Source organism: Symphalangus syndactylus, chromosome 20 (assembly GCF_028878055.3).
Source record: "Symphalangus syndactylus isolate Jambi chromosome 20, NHGRI_mSymSyn1-v2.1_pri, whole genome shotgun sequence".
Lineage (NCBI taxonomy): Eukaryota > Metazoa > Chordata > Mammalia > Primates > Hylobatidae > Symphalangus > Symphalangus syndactylus.
In genome coordinates, this window is record NC_072442.2 from 20,274,839 (window position 1) to 20,294,429 (window position 19,591).

The 19,591-nt window shown below is 38.6% G+C and overlaps 1 protein-coding gene across 8 annotated transcripts in view; it reads right to left on the reverse strand.

The window, feature by feature from the left end:
* MYO1D (myosin ID) overlaps window positions 1–19,591 on the reverse strand; it is a 378,547-nt gene that overhangs the window by 274,367 nt on the left and 84,589 nt on the right. For all 8 annotated transcript variants that reach the window (XM_055258294.2, XM_063628497.1, XM_063628498.1 and 5 more), the window contains exons 2-5: window positions 8,883–9,091; window positions 6,797–6,890; window positions 4,189–4,354; window positions 1,049–1,102 (exon numbers count right to left, since the gene is read on the reverse strand). In XM_055258294.2, coding sequence (XP_055114269.1) covers window positions 1,049–1,102; window positions 4,189–4,354; window positions 6,797–6,890; window positions 8,883–9,091 — 523 coding nt within the window. The remainder of the gene's footprint in view (window positions 1–1,048; window positions 1,103–4,188; window positions 4,355–6,796; window positions 6,891–8,882; window positions 9,092–19,591) is intronic.

Genomic DNA, 19,591 nt, shown 5'->3' on the forward strand with positions numbered 1-19,591 from the left:
AGTGTTGGATAAAGATAAATTTTAATACTTTCACCCAAGTGGGAAGAACACTAGGAAAAAGTTACAGGTTATTGAAATAAACAGAACTCTTTTATATTTGGTAGAAAAATAGCTTATTTAAAACACGGCAAATTGCCAAAAGAACCATAAACACAATATTGACAGTGCTTTTATATAGAGCATGTTTTTGGAAGGTATTATGTTTAAATTCTCTAAATTAAACTGTATGCTTTTGTTTACTTAAAAAGTCTAATTATCAGATTTTAAAAATTGATTTTTAAACTTAATATACCAGAACTTATATATACAAATGAGTAGTGTCTATTAAAGCAGTTACCTAGAAGAAACTGAATTCGACTGAATTGCATTCAATTGTATTGTCACCATTCAGTTACTTTCTGTTAGCCTTGATTTATATTAATCTGGGCTTTAAAAAATTACAATAATATATCATACTTGTTCTCTAAGTGTAAAGACTTGCCAACAGGAAGGCTATTTAAAAGATTTTGCTTTAGAATCTAAAAGCACTCTTGAAAAGAAATACTCAAATTTTTTTCTAAATTTTTCTTGATGGATTAAAAAGGCAATTCTTCCTAGAAGTTACAAATTCGGATTGTTTTTTAAAGGTAATCATACTGCTTTTAGTGTGTATGAGTGAAACAAACTGAATTTGTATTCTGATCTCTGGAACTCCCAAATATGGAAACAACAGCTTCAATTCAAAATAAAACAAAATTTAACATTTAGAATGTACCGTTTCAAAAGCTTTCACAGTCATTAAAGTGTTATCTATACTGCAGGAAAATATGGGGGATGCTCACCCAAGGCAGTCATCTGGTTGGCTAAGCTCCTGCCAGCTGGGTGGAACAGTCATGTTCATCCAATCTCTTAAGCACGTAGGGCAGGGCATGTGGTGCGTGCGTGCGTGACATGTTACGGGGCCAATGGAGATGAGGGATGCATAGGACAGGGGAAAACCCAAGACACAAATACTCATTTCCTGCACAACTGGGCAAATGATCAATTACCTGTATAACGGATTACTAACCTGATAGAAAGAATGAAAGCTTCTTTCTCCTGGCTGTTGCACAATCACTCGAGACTAAGAAAAAACACATTAAAATGGTTAACCTGAAAATGTGCCCCTAAAATAAAACAGGAGCCACTTTCTTAGGGAACTGTCAGGCCTCTGAGCCCAAGCCTGCACGTATACATCCAGATGGCCTGAAGCAACTGAAGAATCACAAAAGAAGTGCAAATGGCAGATTCTTGCCTTAACTAATGACATTTGGTGCCGTGACTTGGATCAGGGGAGCTCCCTTGGGAGATCAATCCCCTGTCCTCCTGCTCTTTGCTCCGTGAGAAAGATTGACTTACGACCTCAAGTCCTCAGACCAACCAGCCCAAGGAACATCTCACCAATTTTAAATTGGGTAAGCGACCTCTTTTTACTCTTTTCTCCAACCTCTCTCACTATCCCTCAACCTCTTTCTCCTTTCAATTTCAGCGCCACCCTTCAATCTCCCCCTTCCCTTAATTTCAGTTCCTTTCCTTTTCTGGTAGAGACAGAGGAGACGCGTTTTATCCGTGAATGCAAAACTCCAACGCCGGTCACGGACTCGGGAAGACGGTCTTCCCTTGGTGTTTAATCACTGCGGGGATGCCTGCCTGATTATTCACCCACACTCCATTGGTGTCTGATCACTGTGGGGACACCTGCCTTGATCCTTCACCTTGGTGGCAAGTACCAACCCCCCACCCCACCCCCTACCCCAACCCCACCCCACCCCACCCCCCCACCCCCCACCCCCACCCCACCCCACCCCCCCACCCCTACCCCACCCCCTACCCCCACCCCCCGACCCCAGCCCATGTCTCTACCCTCTCTTTTCTCTGGGCTTGCCTCCTCCACTATGGTCAACCTTCCACCCTCCATTCCTCCTTCTTCTCCCTTAGCCTGTGTTCTCAAGAACTTAAAACCTCTTCAACTCACACCTGACCTAAAACCTAAACACCTTATTTTCTTCTGCAATACCACTTGACCCCAATACAAACTCAACAATTGTTCCAAATAGCCAGAAAACAGCACTTTAAATTTCTCCATCCTACAAGATCTAGATAATTATTGTCATACAATGGGCAAATGATCTGAGATGCCAGACGTCCAGGCATTCTTTTACACATCGGTCCCTCTCTAGTCTCTGCTCCCAATGCGACTTGTCCCAAATCTTTCTTCTTTCTCTCCTGTCTGTTCCTTCAGTCTCCACCCCAAGCTCTGAGTCCTCTGAATCCTCCTTTTCTACAGACCCATCTGACCTCTCCCCTCCTCCCCAGGCTGTGCCTTGCCAGGCTGAGCCAGGCCCCAATTCTTCCTCAGCCTCTGCTCTCCCACCCTATAATTCTTTTATCACTTCCCCTCCTTACACCCAATCTGGCTTACAGTTTCGTTCCATGACTAGCCTTCCCCCATCTGCCCAACAGTTTCCTCTTAAAGAGGTGGCTGGAGCTAAAGGCATAGTCAAGGTTAATGCTCCTTTTTCTTTATCCGACCTCTCCCAAATCAGTTAAATATCCTAAAGACCCCATGGATTGTATACTCATCTAAGAATGAGTCTTCTCTATGGGATTTCCCCTGCAATTCTTTGATAATTCTTTTTATTGCTTAAAACAGAGGTCCCTAAAACTTTCTGAAGAATGAAGCTATTTTGATTTTTTTAACCTGGAGCCTAAAGATGGAATTTGGTGGTTGGAGGTGGGGTAAGAATTAGAAGTGGGGAGAATAGGAAGGAATGCTTAGGGAGGAATATTCTCAACATTCCTTTCCCCAGGGGCTGCTGGCATTTCAAAGAGCAATGCCTTATATCCTGTAATAAAAGTCAGTTGAGCAAGATCAATCCATAGGGACCTCCGCCTTAGATGGTTCCAAAAATGCTGCTGTTAGGAGAGGGTTCAAAATATGAGTTCATTCAAAAGGATCCTTTAGATTGAATATGTATTACACATAAAGTGAATTGATGAAACATTCTGGAAAAAGGACTGATAATAATGCCTGGCATTTCCCGTCCTTTTTCAACTGACTCTGATAATACATTTACTTCCTTAACAGTCCGACTTCAATATAACAAACAAAAATAAAGATTATACTTCATTATACGGCCATAAAGGATGCTATGGCCTAATTGGGATAGGAAACCCTTAACTGAGAAAACCTGTCAGCTTAGATCTGTGTGAATTCAAGGTGGAGACTTAATTTTATAAAGCACAAGCTTAACTGTAAAAATGAACTCTATGTATTCTCTTGCAGTCATGTCCATTGATAATCAAGATTAGTTAAGACACAACCAGCTGGGTGCAGCAGCTTATGCCTGTAATCCCAGCACTTTGGGAGACTGAGGCGGGAGGGATGCTTGAGCCTAAGAGTTTGAGACCAGCCTGGGCAACACAGGGAGACCCCATCTCCACAAAATAAAAAAAAAATTGCTGGGTATGGTGGGCCATGCCTGTGGTCCCAGCTACTCAGGAGGCTGAGGTGGGAGGATTGCTTGAGCCCAGGAGGTTGAGGCTGCAGTGAGCCATGTTCATGCTACTGCACTCCAGCCTGGATGACAGAGTGAGACCCTGTCTCAAAAAACACAAAACCAAACCAGACACAACCTCTCTGGTGGTCCCAAGAAGAAAATTCTAATTGGAATCCTCTAGAAATTGGGCCTATTTTAAGTTTTTACTGACCACATACAGTTTGCTTCATAATTAGGATGTAAGATCACAAAATACATATATGTTACTATAAAGCAATGAACAAATAGAAAGTAGAAGAAAATGAGATATCAAATTAATTAAAATTAAAATGTATAGAAGATGGTGATGTATAAAAAGACTAGAACTAATTAGTCTTAGATTGATTTTCGGTTAAACCTTACCCAGAAGCTGGCACACACTCATACCTGTGCCCCCACCCATTCACACGCATAGCTAAATCTATCTACAAAGTCCACAACTTTTTCCAACTTGACAGTGTAAGTGCTAACAAGAGAAGACAAAAGGAGAATATCTTATCATCAAAAGCTAATGAAGAAGGGAGAATAGGATTTAAAGCTATTTTGAGTCAATAAAAGAAATTCTATAAATATAATTTGTTTAAACATTCAGCACTTAAAACATTACCCTCAGAAATTATGCATATTTTACCTTTTCTAGTAAGTAGTTATTGATATGCCCACCAATAGGGTCACCCTTGAAGTCAAAGTTGATATCCATGTATTTTCCAAACCTGCTTGAGTTGTCATTACGGTTGGTTTTGGCATTTCCAAAAGCTTCCAAAACACAGTTGGACTTAAGCAACATATTCTTCACTCTTTAACACGGATAAATGAAAGTCATTATAAAAACTTACAGAGACTAGAATTTTTTAAAAACTGGATTTTGCTAAAACACATACAAATATTTATACAAAGATGCTAACTCCAGCATTGTTTGCAATATCAAAAAAAACCAAACAACTTAAATGTCCATCAATAGGGATAAAAATAAATTTTTGTTTCCTAATATAATGAAATACTATACAGGTGCTAAAAAGAATGAGGTACATCAATATGTACTCATATGGAAATGTCCAGCATATATTAATGAATATAAAATCAAGTTGTCAAATAACACACATTGCAGGATCCTTGTGTGTGTACACATGTGCGTGTGTGTGCATGCACATGTGTCAGCAAATGCTTAAAAATCTGGAGGGATAAGCACACCTTACTATGGTTATCTAGACAGGAGACTGATGGAATGGGCGAGGTAGGATTTCAGGGAACTTTTACATCTTCAACTTAATTCTGTAATTTTTGTTTTTCCTTTTATAAATGTACATATTTTATCTAAAGAAAATTTTTTAAAAAGATGTGTTCTGAAAAGGGAAAGAATAGGTGATACAGAAAATGATACAATTTTTAAGGCACTTGCTTATAAAACCTGGAATTGTGACATTTTATTGTACTTAGTTATACATCATAAATTTAACCTTCACTAGTTCAGAAATTGCTCATTATTTTGTTTGAAGCTGTATGGAATTTCTCCTTTGTACCAGTCATTTAATGCATTCTTTATTCGACGAATGCTAACTTTCTATACAGCAGTCCCTCCCAATGGATACATTTTAAACTTCATGCTATATCCTTGTTCTCATTCTACTGATAAAATTCCTCTTATATAGGCATACCTGCAGAAATAACTTTGGCCTCTGAAATAACTTGATGTAGCAGATCTACTGTTACTCCTGCTAATACTGGAGAGTTCAACCTTATCGCCTCATAAATGAAAGCATATTTTAAAAGTATGTGTGTGTGGGGAAACTGCTTGTGATAAGATATGTTTGTGAAAGACTAGTAAATTTATATATGCCTTACTCTACTATTGTAGGTGTGAAATTAATTTATTTCTCATCTAGTTGCTCTCCTGAGCTCCTAAGGAAATTAAGAAAACTTACACATATCCCTGTCCTTGTCAAACTAGATTGTAAAGTCAGAGTAAGAAGCAGGGATATGTTACAATTAAGAAAAATGCCTCTCCTGGCCCAGCAATGCAGCCCAATATGATGAAAAGAAGAAAGGCCACGCAGGGTGGTGAAGTGTAAGTTCTCTTCTTTTACATCAATATCCTTTCTTCCTATTTATAAAACTGAAGATTGTGATGTGTAGATGAGGTGGGACTCTTTACTAAATTAGTACTGAGCTTTGAAGTAACCAATTAGGAAAACAGTTTCTCTCTTCAAAAAGGCTGTGCCACATAAGAAAGTTGAGTCTTGTTGCTTTATAGCTATCATCCATTCATCCCTTAAGTATTTGTTAAGCAAATACTATGTGCCAGCTGCTCCCCTAAATGCTGGGCCCCAGACAGTAGAGATCAGCTTTATTACTCATTTTCCCATGAGCAACAGCACAGTATGGCATGAAATCCTTTTAGAAAATGAATCTTGTTTGGCCGGGCCCGGTGGCTCACGCCTGTAATCCTAGCACTTTGGGAGACTGAGACGGGCGGGTCACGAGGTCAGGAGATCGAGACCACAGTGAAACCCCCATCTCTACCAAAAATACAAAAAAATCAGCCGGGCACAGTGGCCGGTGCCTGTAGTCTCAGCTACTCGGGAAGCTGAGGCAGGAGAATGGCGTGAACCCGGGAGGCGGAGCTTGCAGTGAGCTGAGATCGCGCCACTGCACTTCAGCCTGGGCCACAGAGCGAGACTCCATCTCAAAAAAAAAAAAAAAAGAGACAGAAAAAGAAAATGAATCTTGTTCAGAAATTCCACTGTCAGTGGGTTCTGAATGTTGTAATGATGATGATGGGAAGGCATGGGTCTGCCTTCCAGAGTCTCACTTCTCTCAGAACACAGTTTTTTAAAAACGCTGATGTGGTGAAAAGAGCAAGGAACCTGTGAGAGTTTGAACAATAAAACCCACCAGTGTAAATTATAACAGCTCTGCTGACCACATTTAAGTCAACAGTAATAAACCAGGATGGGAACACTTTCAACTATTTCAGAGTAATGATTCTTTTGGTCTCATAATTAGGTAAAGCTTACCATAGTAGTATTTTTCTATTAAAAACAAATCTAGAAATAGACACAGTGAAATAAAAGTACAGAGACAATACGCACTTAAGAGAATCAAAGTAGCTTAATCATCAAAAAATGCTCAGCCCATAGGTTTAGACCCCCAAAATGCTCAACCTGTAGAGTTTAGTCTAGCCAAGTCTATAGAGAAAACGGAGTGCTAAGAATTCCTCCCCATTATTAGAGTGCCCTTACCTTTCAACCTCTGCTCTCTGACTGGGGTTGGTGATGGCCGCAATATACTGCATAATGTACTTACTGGCTTCCGTTTTACCAGCTCCACTTTCCCCTGGGGGGAAAAATTGTTCAGGGCTTAATATAATAATTTAAACCAAGAGTAAGCTAATTTTTAATAGAATAATTTAAAAATCTGATACTGGTGATGCATTTAAAATCTCACATGTTGCACTGTTTCATTTTTTTGCTTTTTTGAGTTATGTTGTCCTGCCTTGATATGGTTAGTGGTTCTAACAGACCTGAATATGATGAAGAAAATAAAACTATTATAAAACTAAATGAGTAGACTACAAATAAAGATTTACTTAGGAAAAAGGTACCGATGTGGTAAACTAAGACTAAAGTTTTAGTACTTGGCAGGGACTCATAAGTCTAGCAGAAATGAAATAAGGTAGTGAGTCAAACAGTTGTTACAACTAAATTCATATAATCTTATTTTCTATAAGAGAATTTCTTTTAATCTTAAAGGGCACAAAATAATTCATTCAAAAAATAAGGTTAATTTTAGTGAAAAAACAAAACAGCAAGCTCCAGAAACAGGGCATCATAGAAAAAGCATGACAATTGGGATAATGGCTGGGGGATGGGGAAAGAGGAACCAATTTCGAAGTATCTACCAAAAATGTTAAATGCTTATGCCTTCTGACTCAAAAATTCCACTGGTAGAAATTTCTCCTAAGGAAATACTAAAAAATACTAATATAACCAAATAATAATAATGTTCAAAGGTTTTAAAACATTTCTATAGACTGTACTGTAAGTCATGGCTAAAATCTGGAAATTATATACCCATCAGTAGATAACTGGATAAATTATGATTCAATTATTTAAATGGAACACTACACAATTATTAAAAAATGCACTAGCTCTATAGAAACACCAATGAAAAGATATTTACTATATATTATTAAATGGAAAAATTAGTTACATAACAGACATAATTCTCTCTATATAATTATATATTTATAACATAATTACATATGCAATTATGACTATATGTGTTTGCACATGCAGAGAAAACGTATAAAAGGATAAACACTAAACTGCTAACAGCTGTTACTGCTGGAATTTGGGGAAGAATAAGGCACTCAAGGCGAAGAAACGTTTTGCTTTCACTCCACACACTCATATAATTGTTTTTATTCTCCCCTTTAAAACCCAGTAATATTGTTTTCGTGATTTGTTTTAAATAAAGCATAGTCTAGAATATAATTTTCTAACTCCAACACTAAGTTACTTAACTCCTCTGACCTTTAATATTCTTATCTGTAAAGTAGAAAAATAACTGTTCTACATACCAGAGAGTTGTTTTGCTCACCAAAATGGAATAATGATTATAAAAGTGTTTCTAAAAGCATAAAACCACCAGTGCAAATGTGAGGTATTATTAGCACCTGAGGAAATTTCCACAGTTTGGGAGAGGCCATCCTGGGTCAGTGGACAGATATTTTTCCTGTCCCCATTTCACTACATAAGGGTCCTTGAAGGGCTCCCCTTACCGTAGGCAGTTTGGCTCCAGTCCTCAAACATGTGAGGTCTGCACCCTATCTCGCGCCTATCTCCCTCCTCGTTGGGCTTCAATACTCAGCCCCTCAGCTCTGAAAGCTTATTTTTGGCCCCCACGCCTCTGTAGGTCCCTCAACATTAGCTCCCAAGCACCAGTCTGATTTTGAGTTGATTCCTCCTTTTCCCACCTCAATATTTCATTTTCTTGGTTTCATTTTGTTATTTAAAATAATTTTGTTACATTTTATCCAGACTTTTATGTGTTTGAGATGGAAACATTTTCCATGTCAACTCAATCTAACAAATTGGCCAGAAGTCATCCAAGTGTAATATGTATTCATAAATGAACCAAGATTAGAGGATGATCAAAAATGATATAAATAATTTGCTATTTAACGTTCATCACTTTTCTGTCTCCTATAGAATTGCTCAGGCTTCTACCTTTAAAAAAAGATTTAATCAATTGTTTGGATTCTTGAGTATCAGACAAATTAAACACATTGTGACTCTGGAAATACAGGGGACCCCCTCCAATTACCTGATATCACAATACAAGTGTCTTTTGATCGCCTCTTCATAGCCTTGTAAGCAGCATCCGCAATAGCAAAAAGATGAGGCGGTCTCTCATACAGCTCACGGCCTTTATACTGCTCAATTGTGTCTCTTCCATAGATGTTCAACAACTTGTAAGGGTTCACAGAAACGACGACTTCTCCAATGAACGTATAGATGCGCCCTTTTTCAAATCTGTACAGAAGCAAAAGAAAAGGAAGACGCAGCTGTGGTTATAGAGAAATGATGTATCTGTCCTATGAGTCTCTTATTTCCAAGGAAGTCCAAATATCCTAGGAATAATTTCTGAACTGACATTTCATTGGCTCTGAGTTAACTTGTAGAGAATGTTTGAGGCTGTGCCCCTTCAGATGCCATTGGTAGAAAAGACCAGTAGGGGTTAAAAGCCAGGCAAGAAGGAAGAATTTAACTTGTTGGAGGCTGGGGATTTCCTGTTTCCAAAATACAGAAGGGTAAGAAGATGAAAAAGCTAAAAAGAGTTGAAGACAATCTCAGAGCTCTAGGAGGAAAAGAAATAGAAGTTAAAACAGATCTTGAAATCCACTTAGTCAGATTTTCGATTATAAAGAGGACTGTCATATACATTTATTTTTTTCTCCCTCTTGAACCTTACTAAAATGTTAGTAAATTAATATAAACAGTAAAATCCATAACAGAGAGAATGGCGGAGGAGACACTTCTGCTCTAAATCAAATTTATTTTTTTATGACTGCCTAAAGTTCCATGGTGTAGATATATCATTATATATTCAACGATTCCTGTTCCTTCCTGCTTCTATGAACAATACTGCAGAAAACACTCTTGATACATAATCTTATAGATTGGTGCTTTTACTTCTGTGGTATAGATTCTCAGGAATGGGACGGCTGGTTGAAAGGCATGTGTATTTTTAAAGTATATATAATATGATTCTACCTTTTCCCCATAAAATAGGGTTAAAAGTCTAATCATATGTATTTGTATCTGTACATAGATATATTTTATAAATGAGTACATAAGCGTGAAAAAATAGGAACAAATACATGTTATATTTTATGCATCATTTTATACACACAGTAGGGTGATGTGGAAGGAGAGAAATAAAGAGGAAGGCCACATGGGCAGGTGAGAAGAGGCCACAGGACAAAAAAAAAAAAAAGAATACAAAGCTTGAGTAGGTATGCTATGACTGCAATTGTGCAACTTTATGTGTCTATTTAAGAAAATTTTTAAATATAAAATTTAGAAAACCCATATATGTCCACTGTTTTTACACAGTAATCCACACATAGAAACGTATGTGACCCAGAGCTTGGATGTTTCCACATAAGTGGTTACCACCAACATGCTCTACCAGCTGAGAGATACTGGTAGACATCTCTCTCACATCCAAGAACCGAACGAAGGGCGTGCCCTGACAGGCAAAATGCTGGTTCACAGACAGCATGTCTCTAAGCACGCTTGCTTCATGGCCGGTGCAGCAGGACAAATAAGTAAGCATTTGGGACCAAAAAGCAACAACCTTAAATTTCCTTTAAGCTGGAATGAAGGCTGTTGGCTATAATTAGGAATGGAAACAAACAGATGTTGATAATTTCAACAATAAATTCAAACCAAGATTTTTATCAAGTATTTAGAGTATTTTAAGAGTTATTAACTACTTCAAGGTTTTCGCTGCATTTTTCTACTATGGGTTTTCTGTGTATCCTCTCAATTGTCAGGAAGTTGACATGGTAGCTAAAGGCACTGATTTCAAGTCCTTTACATCTGGGTTTGAATGCTCACATTGCAAACTCAATAACAGTGATACTTTGTGAAAGCTACTTAACCTCCATGTGTTTCAGCTTCCTCATCTGTAAAATGGTCATAATTATACCCCTCTACCCTCGGACATTGAATAAGTACTTTTTTAAAAAGATCATTAATCGTATGCTTCTGATTATGTTATGCATAAGGGAGATTTTTAAATAATGTTTTTGTTTTATAAACATTGCTACTGAAATCACAACAATCCTTACACATGAGGAATGAATGAATTCAATTATCATAATCCAATTCTCTGGCCAGACGCTGTGGCTCTTGCCTATAATCCCAGCACTCTGGGAGGCCAAGGCAGGTGGATTACTTGAGGCCAGGAGTTTGAGACCAGCCTGGGCAACATGGTGAAACTCCATCTCTACCAAAAATACAAAATTAGCTGGGCGTGGTGGTGCACGCTTATAATCCCAGCTACTTGGGAGGCTGAGGTGGGAGGATCGGTTGAATCTGGGAGGCGGAGTTTGCAGTGAGGCAAGATCACACCACTGCACTGCAGCCTGGGCAGCAGAGTGAGACTCCGCCTTCAAAAAAAAAAAAATCCAATTCTCTGACTCAGCTGTCAGTCAACTACAAGTCACAAGCAAAATATCTATATAACAACTGTTTAAAACTCGCGAAATTAAGAAGCTAAGATTCACTACGCAAGTTTTTCTGGCTTAACCTGCAAATTTGCAGTACATGCTCAAGTATCTCCAAGGAAAAGAATCAAAAGGGCACGATTCTTTAGTTTTGAATAAGCACTGTCCAAACAAAAAAAAAATGAAGAAAAGCAGCAGAAGAATGTCTCATGAGCCTGGAACTCTGCAACTAAGAGACACAGCAAATAATGTATGAGATTAGAATATTGTAAGATTCCATGTTTGTCCAATGATGTACCTTCTTTCTCACTGGATAATTTTTAGAGCCACTAATAGACCATTATGCTCTAAAATAATATTTTATTACAAATAAAATATTTTCTATTAACCTATAGGCACCATGTATAAAATAATTAAATGGCTGGGCATAGTGGCACATGCTGCAGACCCAGCTATTTGAGACGCTGAGGCAGAAGGATCACTTGAGCCCAGGAGTTTGGGTCCAGCCTGGACAACACAGCAAGACCTCATGTCTTAAGAAAATAATTGAATGCATAACTATTAACTCAAAGATAGTGGTAAATATTAACAGAATATGATATTAAATACAATGCTTCAGCAATTCACAAAACGTTAGAAGCTCACTTTACTTGAAATTCTAAGTTTGGTTATCAAATACAAAACTTTCAATTTGGTTGGGTCTTAAAATCACCACTAGATGGTGCCAATATACACCTTAACAGCAACTCAAATTTCAGTTTGCATTAGAAAGCCGTAGGGTATGAAGTAAGCCCTAAAGTAATATAGTCGCTTACTCTGTTTGCCTCCAGGAAGAACTACTAATTATCCTAGATGACAAATAGGATGTTATCATCTCTTACAAGAGACCAAGGAAGGTGTTCTTATGACTTCTGTGTGCAAACCTTTTATGACAAACTTTTATAATTATTCAGGATCTACTTTGTGCCAGATACTGGGTCAAACCCTGGGAATTAAAAAAGGAGTAGAGAACAGGAAAGCATTGTACATAAATAACAACAACACAGTATGATAGGTAAGGTAATAAAAGCATGTACTGTAGTGACAGAGATTATCCCAGTAAACCACTTTCAATGAGGAACACTAAGAGTAAGAGCATACAGGGTCTGGCCTCCAGGTTTCTCTTGACTTCCGTCTACCAACAACACTTCCACCCACCAAAACCTCCCTTACCACTTCTCTCTGTCTCTGTTACTCTTGTTCTCATTAATGAGCTATTTACAGTTCCCAAGAACGCCATGCCTTCATGGTTTTGCCCATTTAGTTCATTCTGCCTCACATACCTTTTCCTGGTTCCTTCTTCCCCATGTACTTGCCAGATTCCCTCTCCTTCTCCAAAAGTCTAAGCACTAGTTCCTCTATGGAGTCACCCTTAATACTCTACCTCCAACATCAGTTTTACGGTCTTTGCTCTGTGACCTTTTTTTTTTTTTTCCTTTTTAGAACTTCCTAAATGGATAACATAAATTAATAGCAATTGATTTTTTAAACTAGTAAGTTTAAAAATATTTATTAAAAGGGACATATATTTTCACTGGCTTCGAAGTGAAACAAAGAGGTTCTAAAAAGTTCTGAATTAGTGAGTAGTAATGGAGAAAATATAAAGGTATAATAATGCCGTTGGCAAACAATAGCTCACTGTACAAGAATTCTGAAACCTTTTTTTTTAAAGTAGCCTTGTAAATGTGCACGTCCCTTATATATAGGACCATCTATAGCAGGAAGTTAAGATGAGAGGGGCTCCTTCAGATCAGTCACGGGCAGACTACATGCACAACCCCACAGAAAAGGAAGACGCTGTGGGGAGGGGGGGAGAACCGGCAGGTGGTTGGCCCAGTCAGAGTAGAAGCCTGTGTTAAGGAATGCCGGGGAACAGTTGGAAATGTACATGGGGGTCGGATTTGATATGATATGAAAACCAGGCTTAGGGAGTTTACATTTGAGGGAGTTTACATTTGATGTGACTGGAAACAAAGAATCAGTGAAGACTTTTCTAGTTAAAGACATCAATAAGGTGCTCAGTGAGGGGAATGGTAGAAGAAATGAGGAAAGAAAAATTGGAGTTGTTTCACGGGGAAACTGGACAGAATCTTAAAACTTACTGAACATAAGGGACAAAAATATATTTAACTTTGAGTTAGGCAGAAGAGAAAAAGGAATTTATTTCAGATGACTATATCTCAAATATACTCCTGAAGCGTCTAAGTTAGATTCACCCACTAACAGAATTCAGTGTTATCCTTGGCTGACCTCTTGAAATATACGGAACCAATTATAATCAGGAAGGAAATTCTCTGTGAATGGTCTACTAGGTATGGGATTAATAAAATCTTATTCGTAAGTATTATCATTTACTTGACGGGGAACATACACTTTCTGAATAGGTGTTGCTTAATCACACTGATTTGGCATGCCTTCCTTCCTTTTTGAATTTAAATGGAATCTTAAGTTACCATGAACATTCCTATTTCTCAGGAGAGGTGTCCATCTACCCATGCCATTTTTTTTGGCCTTTCATTATCTCCTTAGACAATTCTAATTTAGGTTCCACTCCTGCACTTCAATAAATCTTGACCAAACTTCCCAAATTGCTAAATTCACTGGTTGGTTTTCTATGCTCATCTTACTTAATTTCTCAGTATTTGACACTGACTCCCATTTCCTCAACACACTCTTCTATTGGCTTCTTTGAGCCACGTTCTCTTCATTTTCCTTCTACTTCTCTGGTTTTCCTTCTAAGTCTCCTTTGCTGGCTCCTCTTTTTCTGCTGATCTTTAAATATTCCAGTTCTCTAGGGTTGAGTCTAGTATCACTTCAAATACCATTCAAGGGTCTTCCATTTAAGGAGGATAAAGTAATGATATCTTGGCCCCCTTTCTACCCTCTGAAAATCAACAAGAATAACAAAAAGAGAAAAAGACATCACCTACGATAAAACAAAAAACTAGCCACAACTCTGAACCACAATCTATGAAGAAAGATTGTGAAAAGCTATGAAAACTAGACCTAGTTGAGGCAGGTTGCTAAGACTGAATATAGGGCTCTTCAAATCTCCGGCACTGGGGTAGAGTTCTCCAGAAGTAGGTCGCAGTTCCTGAGTAGCCAAACCAAAAATCTTTCGCTAAGAATGTCAGGGTCTCAGTATGCAGGTGGCTTTGGAACAAAATAAGTCCCATCTGACACTTCTAAGTATATGTAAGGTGGGGTTAAATGAAGAAATAACTAGAAATTCCTTTTTTTAAAAAAACAGGCTGTCATAGTGGTGAGGCAAAAGAGAAAAAGTGCAGTGGCTCTGCAGCAGATGATCTTGATAAATGAAAAGAGGTAATGCTAAATCACCTCCCAGAAGTCTCAGACACACATAGGGAACTTGCTTTCTAGTTAGGCAAGCTTCTTGCCATTTCAGGGCAGACAGTTGGTGAGACAGGGAACGAGCAGCAGACCACCAAACTCAGTGCATTTTATCTTTCAACCCAGAATGAACCATACCTACTCAAAGATGACAATCATTAGGCCGGGTGCGGTGGCTCACGCCTGTAATCCTAGCATTTTGGGAGGCTGAGGTGAGTGGATCACCTGAGGTCAGGAGTTTGAGACCAGCCTGGCCAACATGGCGAAACGCCGTCTCTACTAAAAATACAAAAATTAGCTGGGCGTGGTGGCGCATGCCTGTAATCCCAACTACTTGGGAGGGTAAGGCAGGAGAATCTCTAGAACCCGGAGGGTAGAGGTTGCAGTGAGCTGAGATCTCACCACTTCACTCCAGCCTGGGTGAAAGAGCAAAACTCTGTCAAAAAAGAAAAAAGATGGTCATTAGAAGTGAACCAGAATGGGGCACATGATAAGATGTTAGAAGAAAAGAAAAAAAAAAATGTAGGTAAAACATCTGACAGGCAAAAGGCAGACCAAGAATACCCCCTCCCAAAAAAAAATCACAAAGTAGAAAAATTATGAAAGAACATTCTGTATAAAAGCAAAGAATACAAAAAAATGTAGCTCTCTAAAATAAGATATCAAAAAAGGCATCATTTAAAAGGAGAAATTGTGTTTAAAATCATTTTTTCAAGAGATAAAAAGCTAGAAGAGCTCAAGAAAAAAACCAGGAGAAAAAGAAATCCACAGCAATAAAGGTCATATTAAAAGACATGAAGAGAATGGACACCCCTGAAAATAGAAGGGGACAGGAAGAAAAGGTGGAGAAAAGTAAGCAAAATAATTTTTTGTATTATCTCATTTATATGTAAAATCTTAAAATTTTTTTTACCTCAGTTTTTGTGGAACAGGTGGGTTTTGTTTACACGGGTAAGTTCTTTAGGGGTGATTTCCAAGATTTTGGTACACTTGTCACCCAAGCAGCAGTGTACACTGTACCAGGTATGTAGTCTTTTTTTTTTTTTTTTTTTTTGAGACAGAGTTTTACTTTGTTGCCCAGGCTGGAGTGCAGTGGCACGATCTCGGCTCACTGCAACCTCCACCTCCCAGGTTCAAGCGATTCTCCTGCCTCAACCTCCCAAGTAGCTGGGACTACAGGCGCCTACCGCCACGCCTGGCTAATTTTTGTATTTTTAGTAGAGACGGGGTTTCATTATGTTGGCCAGGATGGTCTCAATATCTTGACCTCGTGATCTGCCTGCCTCAGCCTCCCAAAGTGCTGGAACTACAGGTGTGAGCCACAGCGCCAGGCTTGGTATGTCGTCTTTTATTCCTCGCCCACCTCCCTCCCTTTCCCCTCAAGTTCCCAACGTCCATTATATCATTCTTGTGCCTTTGCATCCTCATAGCTTAGCTCCCACTTACAAATGAGAACATATGATATTTGGCTTTCCATTCCTGAGTTACTTCACTTAGAATAATGGCCTCCAGCTCCATTCAAGTTGCTACAAAAGACATTATTTTGTTCCTTTTTATGGCCGAGTAGTATTCCATGGTGTATCTATACCACATTTTCTTTATCCACTCATTGGTTCATGGGCATTTAGGCTGGTTTCATATTTTTGCAATTGCAGATTGTACTGCTATAAACGTGTGTGTGTGTGTGTGTTTCACTTAATGACCTCTTTTCCTTTGGGTAGATACCCAGTAGTGGGATTACTGAATCAAATGGTAGTTCTCCATCCTGTGGTTGTACTGGTGAGTTTACATTCTCACTAGCAGTGTAAAAGTGTTCCCTTTTTCACCACATTGATGCCAATATCTGTTATTTTTTGATTTTTTACTCTGCTGATTATTTCTTTTGCTGTGCAGAAGCTTTTTAGTTTAAGTAGGTCCCGTCTATTTATTTTTGTTGCATTTGCTTTTGGGGTCTTAGTATGAATTCTTTGCCCAAGCCAATGTCTAGAAGAGTTTTTCTATGTTATCTTCTATAATTTTTATGCTTTCAGGTCTTAGATTTAAGGCTTTGATCCATCTTGAGTTGATTTTTGTATAAGGACCCAGTTTCATTCTTCTATATGTGGCTTGCCAGTTTTCCCAGCACCATTTACTGAATAGGGTGCCTTTTCCCCAGTTGTCGAAAATCAGTTGGCTGTACTTGACTTTATTTCTGGGTTATCTGTTCTGTTCCACTGGTCTACATGCCTATTTTTATACCAGTACCATGCTGTTTTGGTAACTATAGCCTTATAGTACAATTTGAAGTCAGGTAATGTGATGCCTTCAGATTTGGTTTTTTTGCTTAATCTTGCTTTGGCGATGCAGACTCTTTTTTGGTTTCATATGAATTTTAGGATTGTTTTTTCAAGTTCTGTGAAAAATGATAATGGTATTTTGATAGGAATTGCATTAAATCTATAGATTGCTTTGGGCAGTATGGTCATTTTCACAATACTGATTCTACCCATTCATAAGCATGGGGTATGTTTCCATTTGTTTGTGCCATCTAATATTTCTTTCACGAGTGCTTTGTAGTTTTCCTTGTAATCTTTCACCTCGTTGGTTAAGTATATTCCTAAGATTTTTGTTTGTTTGTTTTTTCAGCTGTTTTGAAAGGGACTGAGTTCTTGATTTGATTCTCAACTTGGCCACTGTCAGTATATAGCAGTGCTACTGATTTGTGTACACTGATTTTGTATCCTGAGACTTTACTGAATTTGTTTATCAGATCTAGGAGCTTTTTTGATGGGTCTTAGGGGTTTTCTAGGTATATGATCAGATCACTGGTGAACAGCAACAGTTCAACTTCCTCTTTTCCAATTTGGATGCTCTTTCTTTCTTTCTCTTGTCTGATTGCTTTGGCCAGGACTTCTAGTACTATGTTGAATAGAAGTGGTGAACGTGGGCATCCTTGTTTTGTTCTAGTTCTCATTGGGAATGCTTTCAGCTTTTCCCCATTCAGTATGGTGTTGGCTGTGAGTTTGTGACAGACGTGAGGTATCTGATAATGGTGACATTTCAAAACAGTAAATAAATATACCAATAATAAACATCAATAAACAGTGTTAGGAAATGGGCTAATCACTTGGAAAAATAAAAAACACAGATCATTAGTGTCATAAGTTGAACTGTATTCTCCCAAAAGATACGTTGAAATCCTAACCCCCAGTATCTGTGGATGTAACCTTATCTGGAAATAGGGTTTTTGCAGGTGAAATCAAGTTAGGAGGAGGTCATTAGGGTGGACCTTAAACCAATAAAAAGAGAAAAATGCCCCATGAAGGGAGAGACAGGGAGAACACTGTGCAATGACAGAGGCAGAGACTAGAAGAAGAATGCAGCCACAAGTCAAGCCAAGCCAAGGATTGACGATCACTGCCAGCAGCTAGGAAGAGGCCAGGAAGGGTATCTCCCTTGACGGTTTGGGGGGTATGGCTCTGCTGACACCTTGAATTTGGACTTCTAGTTTTCTGAACTGTGAGACAATACACTTCTTTATTTTAAGCCCCCCTGGTTTGTGGTAATTTGTTACAATAACCGTAGGAATAAAACTAGTTATACTAAAATAAATTCAATAAAAATGTCTCATTCTTCCTTACAAATAAAGAAATGTAAATCAAATCAACAATAAGATATGCTTCTTCACCTATATAGAGCAAGAGTTTTGATAGTGAATGGTGTTAGCAAAAATATGCAACCTCAGGTATCTTCACTGTCACAGGTATCATCTTAACTGATCTGCTCAAACCACTCTCCATCCGTTCTCCATACAGTAGCAAGTATGATCTTAAAATATAAATCTTATCCTACTCTGCATTCCTAGCCTTAAATCTTTTCAATGTGAAACTTTAATCTCAAGCCAATCTGACACGCAGATATTGGTTCATCTCATGCCATCTACCTCTGATTACTGTGTGCACTGGCCTTTATTCATCTAAATTCCCCTATCCCCATCATTCCACACCTGTTTGTTTCCTAAATTTCACATAAGTTCCTTATCCATCAAAATTTCTCTATCCCCCATCATTCCACACCTGTATGTTTCCTTTGTAATACCGGTCACAAGCAGTTTTTTGTTTACTTGTTTATTGTCTGTCTGCAAAGGAATAGAGGACATATCTATCTTGTTCATGTTTTATCTTCAGAACGATCTTCTCTTTATGTGGACAGCTTCACATAATCTAGATACAAATAGGAACTTTTATTCTGGAAAAATAAAATTAAATGGTATCTACTCCAACTCAACTTCTGAGACAGATTTTTCATTGCTGGAGAAGAAGGTTACAAAATATATGGGGCTCAATTGGAATTGGAAGAATCAGTACAAACTCATAGTACATGCAGGGCAAAGAGAAGAGGGAGAGAGGAAGAGATAGGTATGCACACACACACGTTTCCTAACTCTGTCCACTTAGAGAAACAGTAACACCAGATAAAGGCTTGGAAATACCATTTTTCTTAACTAAAAGGACTCAGGGCTCCTTGAAGAAAAGCAGATTCTATCACTGGAACAGGGAAAGTACAAAATGAGCTTGGACTATCTTGTTGAGCCAGAAAAGTAGGAAAGGTACATGTCAAAAGGACACAGGGGCTAGATTGAATGGACTTTTGCTGCACCCATCTGGGACCACAAGAGCATTAAAATCATGTCAGCAATGAGCTGGGCATGGTGGCTCACACCTGTAATCCCAGCACTTTGGGAGACTGAGGTGGGTGGATCACCTGAGGTCAGGAGTTTGAGACCAGCCTGGCCAACATGGTGAAACTCCATCTCTACCAAAAATACAAAAATTAACTGGGCATGGTGGCACGTGCCTGTAATCACAGCTACTCAGGAGGCTGAGGCAGGAGAATCGCTTGAACCGAGGAGGCAGAGGTTGCAGTGAGC